General features: G+C 33.9%; 1 protein-coding gene across 5 annotated transcripts in view; it reads left to right on the forward strand.

Annotated features, from left to right (window-relative positions):
* Positions 1–8895, forward strand: part of rgl2 (ral guanine nucleotide dissociation stimulator-like 2) — a 26943-nt gene that overhangs the window by 14895 nt on the left and 3153 nt on the right. For all 5 annotated transcript variants that reach the window (XM_016536347.1, XM_016536348.1, XM_016536350.1 and 2 more), the window contains 14 exons: positions 316–369; positions 478–671; positions 2535–2644; positions 2819–3034; positions 3115–3218; positions 4114–4198; positions 4818–4877; positions 5662–5748; positions 5985–6017; positions 6102–6223; positions 6309–6398; positions 6818–6911; positions 7818–8045; positions 8246–8360. In XM_016536347.1, coding sequence (XP_016391833.1) covers positions 316–369; positions 478–671; positions 2535–2644; positions 2819–3034; positions 3115–3218; positions 4114–4198; positions 4818–4877; positions 5662–5748; positions 5985–6017; positions 6102–6223; positions 6309–6398; positions 6818–6911; positions 7818–8045; positions 8246–8360 — 1592 coding nt within the window. The remainder of the gene's footprint in view (positions 1–315; positions 370–477; positions 672–2534; positions 2645–2818; positions 3035–3114; positions 3219–4113; positions 4199–4817; positions 4878–5661; positions 5749–5984; positions 6018–6101; positions 6224–6308; positions 6399–6817; positions 6912–7817; positions 8046–8245; positions 8361–8895) is intronic.

Raw genomic sequence — 8895 nt, forward strand, 5'->3', positions numbered from 1 at the left:
ATATATATATATGTGTGTGTGTGTGTGTGTGTGTGTGTGTGTGTTTTAGATTTACGTTCAAAATATATTTTAAAATATACCAACAATTGTCTTTTAAAAATTGTTTAATAAACAGAAACAGAATTCTGTTAATAAACAGAAATAAAATACATTATAAGTACATATAAGGATAATAATAATGTTCATATTTTATTTGCCTATTATTATTATCGCCTATTTTTAAGTAGTGTACATTTATTTTATATATAATACTATGCGATACTAACTTACATTACAGTAAATTAACCCCTCATTTTCAATTGAACTATTTTCTAGGTTGGGAAATCCTCCTGGGGAGAGCAAAATTAACACTCGTCAGATGTTCAACAAGTATGTACTACTATAGATATACGTCAAGCTATAAATAGAAGTTATTAATAGCCCATTGTGTCTGTTAAACTGCATTGTGGAGTGTTTATTCACACTTGCTGTGTTCAGGGCGGTGTGTACGGTGTTCAGCACATGGCTGAGTAACTATCCCGAGGATTTCTGCTCTCTGAACGATCCCTCCTGCCTGCTGCGCTTGGCCGCCCTCCTTCCCACAGACACCTCGGGCGCAGAAATCAAAGGCCGACTGCTGAGGATCGCCGAGGAGCTGAGTGAGAAAGCCCTGCTGTCCGGCTCGCTCTCAGGTCAGGATATTTGTCATCATTTGATCATTTTGATATTTGATCATTTTCATATTCAGGCTTCCCACACTCACGAAATACCTTGAAATCATGGGATTTTAAAATTGCTATTGAAAAGTCAAGGAAATTAGTACAATCTTAAAAAGTCAGGGAAAAATTCTGTAGTCAATATCAGTCTAATATTTTTCAGTGGCTAGAAATTGCTCTAGAAAAAGATTTTTTTTAGAACTTTATCCCTTACTCATGAAGGACAGGAAAATGCATAGTAATTCACTGGACTGTACACTAGGGTTGTGACGGTAAGGACATTTTCCCACCGGTTAATCGACTTGTGACAACACCGGTAATACCGGTATCACCGCGGGGGCGTTCTCTCTTTTTCTAGCTTTCCTTCGCTTTTAAATAGCTTGTAAAAGCGGCGTGCACATTTTACTTTCACTTTCAAATAGTGGCAATTCGGAGTAAAGCAATTGTTCGTTTTTAGTTTGTTTGAATTTTCCCTCTTTTCCTCGCTTTCCTTCGCTTTTAAATAGCTTAAAAGCGCCGTGCGCATTTTACTTTCACTTTAGAATGGTTAGGCAGTTAGGCGTCAATTGCTTGAATGCAACAACAAAATACAACGTCAAACTCACTTTAGCGTATATATAAAACATAGAACTTTTATTAACAAAACAAATACAAATACACCATGCTATAGGGCAGGCTATGCCTAATATAAAATAACAAATAACTTACATAAAGTTTAAATAGGTATACAAAACTGGAAACAAGTAAACACGTTAATATATAATATATAACCAAATAAATAAGAAACGTAGAACGTTTATTAGCAAAACGTGTAAGAAAGCTTGGAGGCATGGCATACACCTTGATGTCAAATAAAATAAATAAATGACACAAAGTTTAAATAAAGTAAAAATCCAAACAATGTGGAACCAATTAAATAAGAAACACAAAAAATCAAAACGACGGTGGGGGTCGGTGACTTGGTGGGCAAGTGACGTAACTGGTGTTGCGGCTTAACACCGTCAGCACCGTCTATCGCGGCAAGCCTACTGTACACTGCAATTTTAAACAATGCATTATGTTGTAAGCCCAAAAACAGTTGCCATAAACTCAGTTTTATCTAAACTAGTGTTCAAAATGTTGGGGTCTGCAAGATTTTTTTATGTTTTTGAAAGAAGTCTCATATGTGACCCTGGACCACAAAACCAGTCATTTTTTGAAATTGAGATTTATACATCATCTGAAAGCTAATAATTAATAAATGAGCTTTCCATTGATGTATGGTTTGTTAGGATAGGACAATATTTGGCCGAGATACAACTATTTGAAGTATTCTCTCCCAAGGCTGCATTTAATCAAAAATACATGGGAAAAAAAACTGTAATATTGTGAAATATTATTACAATTTAAAATAGCTGCTTATATGAATATTTAAAAAATATATTTATTCCTGTAATGAAAAGCTGAATTTTATTCAGAAATCAATCATTCTAATTGATTTCTGTGTTGATTTGCTGCTCAAGAAACATTTTATATGATTAGCAATGTTGAAACTGCTTAATATTTTTGTGAAAACAGTGATATATTATTTTCAGGATGAACAGAAAGTTCAAATAAACAGAAATCTTTTGTAACAACATAAAAGCCTTTACTGTGACTTTTGATCAATTTAACACAACTTTGCTGAATAAAAGTATTAATTTCTTTAAAAAAAAAAAAATCCTACTGACCCCAAATTATTTCATTTATAAACACATTTGCCTCTTAGCAAGCATTCATTTTTAAATCTGGTTCCAGATTAGATAGACATAGCAGTACTTATTGTCCATTTTTCCATACTGATGTGCTGATTTCCTACAGATCCTACCAGAGGTGTGACATCTCCTCCTGATCCCTCAGAGTTTGATGCCACTAGCATCCTGGGATTTCCATCCAGTGTGATCGCAGAGCAGCTGACCAGGATCGAGACTGTGAGTTTGATCATACTGCTCACAAATGCTACCTTTACATCTGTGGAAAAGACCAGCGATTAGTCTGAAACTAAAAGTAAAATGTGTCTCAGTTTGCTTCACTCTTTAAAGTCTGTGAACATCTCAGACCTGTCGGTAAGGGCCTTAAATGAAATGCTTTTGTTTTGCCTTAAGGATCTGTTTCTGAAGCTGGTGCCCTATCACTGTCTGGGGTCTCTGTGGTCTCAGAGAGATAAGAAGGGCCGGGAAGGAGCGTGCTGGTCGGTCAGAGCCACTATCAAGCAGTTTAATCGGTTAACGAATGCCGTCACAGCCTCGTGCTTGTGGAACACGGCTCTGAAGAGCCAACAGAGGGCAAGACTGCTGGAGAAATGGATCAGCGTCGCAGAGGTCAGAGCAGTTTCACTGTAAATGTTGTCATCCATTAGGATGAAGGACTCACGTGAGTGTGTGGTTTGTTTCCCAAACAGGCCTGCAGAAGCAGGAAGAACTTCTCCTCACTGTACGCCATTCTATCAGCACTGCAGAGTAATCCCATCCACAGACTGAGAAAGACCTGGCAGGAGACAGACAGGTCTGGGTTTACTTAGAAAACTGCTCCTCGATGCGTTAAAGGAACATCATTTAAGTCCATATTTATTTGTGGTGCAGATGAACTGGTGCAGATATTTTCATGTTTTAAATCTATTTTAAAAAATACAAAAATGGTTTAAAAATATATATTGCTAATATATATTTTATGTAATATATTGAAAATGTATATATTAATGCTAAATATACATATAAATTATTTCATTTATTATTTTTCTTATATTTATAAATTAGTATATTAATAATCATAAAGAGACAGATATATTCAGATATACGTTTGAAATATATTTTAAAATATAAGACTTATAAGATATTAATATAAGACAACATTTGTCTTATAAAGTTTCATTTATATAAGATAAGTTTAATTTATATTATTTCATTTAATATATTTCTTATGTTTACTTTAATATATTTTCAATCTAAATATATTGATATTGTCCAAAATATAATTACAAATTTGCACAAAAATGCATTTTAGTGTGAAATGTATTTTTTTGCCCCTTTTGCACACATATTTTAAAAATTATTTTAGCTTTTGAAGATTTAAACATAATAGATTTTCAATTTGAATATCTGTATATTTGAAATTTAATTATGTCACATTATTATTATTATTATTATTTTTTTTGGCTGTATAAGATTGTAAAATGATCCCAATACTTTTACAATCTTATAAACATTTATTGATTGATTGATTTTTCAAATAATTTTCTATAATAATATTTTAGTTGTATTTAATTTGGAATATTCCTTACCATTATATTTCCAATTTGCATTGAAATGTAAAAAAATATTCATGTTAAATGAAAATGTAACGTCATTTTTTAACAGTAGCAGTGCAGAATAACCTAAAGTCCTTTTCTCTACTCTGATAGAGAAGCTGTGAAGAGATACGAGGAACTTTCTGACATCTTCTCAGAGAAAGACAACTACTCCCAGAGCCGCGAGCTACTCAAAGAGGTCAGTCACACGACGACACAAAGCAGCCAATTCAAACGGTTCTCTAATGTTATTAGAGAGCATGGCGATGCATTGATGGGAAAGTATCAGGCCAATCGATGTTCTCTGGTTCTCTGTGTCAAATTCTCATTGGATGTGCTTCATCACTGTAGAGCACTGCATCAGTTCAGCACGGCCTGAGGGGAGCAACTAATGACATGAATAGAATGAGTAATATCAGATTCAGCCATGCACAAACACAGCCTCATACTATAAACTTCATTATCTATTGCTGTTTGAGAAATAGTTCACATAAAAATAAAAAATCAGTCATTAGTTACTCATCCTCATGTCGTTATGCTGTTATTTTTTCTGTGGAACGCAAAGGGAGAAATTAAGCTTTAACTGATCAGTGACCACTATTGTGAAGGTCCAAAAATGACAAAAAAAACAACAACCATAAAATCATAATAAAAGTACTCTCCGCTGAAGCTCTGAAATCACATTAGGATTCCACAACATGACAGATTTAAATGCATCATACAGAGACATTTTGCGAACACAGGAACTGAACTATTTTCCTTTGAATTGAATTTTGAAATTTGAAGTTTCCTGTAATAAAAGCATTTTCATTTTACAGGAGGGGACTTCAAAATTGTCAAACCTTGACACTAAAATCAACAACAGGAGATTTACAGGGGTAAGCATCCTTTAATAAATATATTTTAAAATATATTATATTTATAGAATATAGAATTTATATATTTTAATATAGAAATATAAATATTATTATAAATAATAATAATATATACTACTGTTTAAAAGTTTGGGATCAGTACGATTTTTAATGTTTTTTAAAGAAATATCTTTAAAAATACAGTAAAAACAGTAATATTGTGGAAATAAGTACATTTAAAATTTTACTATCACTTTTTTGTAACAATTTAATCATTGCTGAATGAAAGTATTAATTTAAAAAGAAAAGAAAAAGAAAAAAAAAACTAACCCTAAACTGTATTTTGTTACAAAAGATTTCTATTTTGAATAAATGCTGTTATTTTTTTTACTTTTTATTCATCAAAGAATCCTGAAAAAAAGTATCACAGGTTCCCAAAAAAATATCAAGCAGCAAAAAATTGATAATAAATCATGATTTGCATATGATTTCTGAAGGATCATGTGACACTGAAGACTGGAGTAATGATGCTGAAAATTCAGCTTTGCATCACGGGAATAAAATACATTTGAACAGATATTCAAATAGAAAACAATTATTTTAAATTGCAATAATATTAACATTTTATTGTACTTTTGATCAAATAAATGCAGCCTCGGTGAGCATGAGAGACTTCTTTCAAAAACATTAAAAATTCTTACCCCAAACTTGGTAGTAAGTGTGTATATCAAAAACTATGCATATATTTATGACAGTGTGATAGTGTTTATAATCTTTGATGCATTTGAATGCTGTATTTCTTTTGTAGTCGTGCGCTCAAGGCACTGTGCCGTACCTGGGCATCTTCCTCCGAGATCTCACCATGCTGGACACTGCAGTCAAAGACAGATTAGAGGTGATGTACGGTTCACAGCCCGCCATGAAACACGACTAACACAACTCAAAAAAAAGATAGAGACAAAACAGACCATATCGGCTCATCAAGCTGTGAAGTATAAAAAAAGCCGTGGTTTCACAATGTTTGTCAAAGCTCATCTGACAGAATCAAGATGTGTCAAACAAAACTATAAGTCAACATTGCATTGGCCAAAGCAGGTTGTAATGTAAAACAAAATGTAATGTCTCTTACAGAATGGCTTCATCAACTTCGATAAAAGACGACGGGTGAGTTTATGGTGATTATATACTTGATTGTCATTCTTTTAAGTTGTTTAAAAAAGTATTAACATCACATTCTCTTGATTTCAGGAGTTTGAAGTCATCGCTCAAATTCGCCTCCTTCAGTCCTCGTGTAAAAACAGCATTTTCAGAACGGATGAGACGTTTGTTCAGTGGTATCACAGCGCACCTACTCTGCGTGAAGAGGAAAGGTCTGTGACATTTCTGTAACTCTATTCTGAACATCTCAGATACACCCTGATTAAGTTTTAATATGTCTATGTGTTTTTTTAATAGCTACAAGCTGTCCAATCAGATTGAGGCACCGGGCGAGCCGAGTCCTGGCCGTGGCCTGAACCCTACAGTGATCATCACACAGTGTCCAGAGTAAGACATAACTGAAAACTGAAATAAAAATAAATGAAACCTAATTAGTAATATTTAGAATTTTAGAAAATATAGGCCATGTCCACACGTACACGGGTATTTTTATAAACTGAATTTTTCCTTCTTCCGTTTAAAAGTCCATCCACATGAAAACGAGCGCTATTGGCCAATGAATTGGCGTGATGGTATAAGGCAGTGGTTCTCAACCTTTTTTTCCACCGGGCCGCACTATGGTCCAAGTGCAAGTCTCGCGGGCCGCACGCATATAATTTACATATTACGTCAACAATACAAACCAACCTGATTTATAATATTATAGCCTAAATATTATGATATTTAATCGATTACATTCATTGAAATAAATAACATGGCAATGAGCCTCCGGTTTGTGACATGATCGCTCTGTTCTTGCGTTTCAGTGCTCTCTCAACCGTGGCAAATACAACCATGGATGCTGATGGGGTATTTGACTTCCCATCTCCTGTCAATCACCTGCTGTCCAAGCTTTACAAGGTTAGGGTGTGAATAAAGAGCTTTATTTTGATAGCATTGCAGTAATGGCTCTTTAAGAGCCCGGCTTTTATCAGCAACTTTAAGAAATTTATTATTTGAGAGCTCACTGAGGATCTTTATAGCAAAGCAAGTTGCTTTTTCAAATTGAACCATGCCACGCTTTTATTATGCAATATTTTTTTCTTACATGAAAATTCGCACTGCCAGATAAAAGTTTTCTCACATGAAAATTCAAACTACCAGATAAAAGTTTGGACACATTTGACTGAATTTATGTTTCTCATGATCCAAAAACCTTTTAATCTGAAGGCTTGTGTTTAAATGCTTGAAATTAGTTTTATAGAAAATTATTTTATAGAAAAGTCTACTTATGATTTTTTTTTTACCAAAAATTTTAGAAAAATTGAATTTTTTTTAATGGATGAGCTAACATCCGTGCCTGCAATACTTTTGGTGGAAAATTGATCCCATATTGTTCACCTAAAAATAAAATTCATCATTTACTCACCCTCGTGTTGCTTCAAACCTGTATGTCTTTCTTTCTTCTGTGGAACAGAAAAGCAGATGTTTCGCGGAATGTCTGAGCTTTAAGAATACATGTGAGCAAACATGAGATTTAGCAGCAAAACTGATGAAATAACCCATAGACTTAAACTGAATGAGGAACCAGAATATAACAGATTTGAAACAGGGCTATTTTGATTTAAAACTTTGCAACACCCTACTTTGTTTGTTCTTTTTGGTATTTGACAGGTTGTGGTCAATTTATGTTTCCAATGTATGGAAAATATCATTATTTTTGCGAAATGTTATATTTGGAAGGACATGACAGTGAGCAAATGATGATATACTTTTTATTTTTTGTTCAACTATTCCTAAGAATGTTGTCATAATTAACTATTTCAGCATGTGAAATCCCCATCCGTTTCCTGTCTGGATGTTGATTCGTCACCGCCGCCCAATGATGCCACACCCTCCGTTCTGACCACACCCACTACAGCCGTCAAATCACATCGGCGGTCTGTCTCCTGCGGCAACAACCCCACCAATAACAAACGAGAGGCGGGGCCTGATATGAGAATCGCCAGGATACGGATGGATTTACACGACGGCAACTTATACAGAAGCATTCTGGTAGTCTAGCAAATACAAATTTTTAAATGAATTTAAAAAACAACAACGTGCTGGAATGTGTGGCTTTGAAATGGCTGTATTTCACAGCACCAGTCCAGTGTTACATCAGACAATCTTTGGCATTTCATGTCAGCTCCTGTTTAATATGGATGCAGTCGCTCTTTGTTCTAATGTATACTTTCTTTTCTGTGCTGCCTCAGGTCACCAGTAATGATAAAACACCCACTGTAATCAGTTCTGCATTAGACAAGCACAACCAGAATGCTCAAGAAGCCTCCAAATATGAGCTGATCCAACTGCTGCCGGAGGGGAAAGGTGATGTCACATTTTTCATGTCATACAGTGCTGTATATTTTTTGAAAACACACCATAAAATGCGAAAACATTATTCTTGGCATACTGATTGGACATAGTGACATTATAAACTTATGATAAAAAAAAAAAAAAAAATATATATATATATATAAATGAATATGAACACTACTGTTCACGTGTTTTTTAAGAGATTCATATTTTTATTCAGCAAGGACACATTAAATTGATCAAAAGTGACTTAAAAGACATTTATAATGTTACAAAAGATTCCTATTTTTAATAAATTCTGTTCTTTTGAACGTTCTATTCATCAAAGACTTTTTTCGACATTGATAATAATAATACATGTTTCTTGGGTATCAAATCAGCATATTAGAGTGATTTCTGAAGGATCATATAACACTGAAGACTGGAGTAATGATGCTGAAAATTCAGCTTTGCATCACATGAATAAATTACATTATTAAATATATTCAAAAAGAAAACAGTTATTTTAAAGTGTAATGGAAACTGAAATAGTGACCGTTTTGTTTCT

This window comes from Sinocyclocheilus rhinocerous, unplaced genomic scaffold (assembly GCF_001515625.1).
Source record: "Sinocyclocheilus rhinocerous isolate Xijiao unplaced genomic scaffold, SAMN03320098_v1.1 scaffold5, whole genome shotgun sequence".
In the NCBI taxonomy this organism is placed as follows: domain Eukaryota; kingdom Metazoa; phylum Chordata; class Actinopteri; order Cypriniformes; family Cyprinidae; genus Sinocyclocheilus; species Sinocyclocheilus rhinocerous.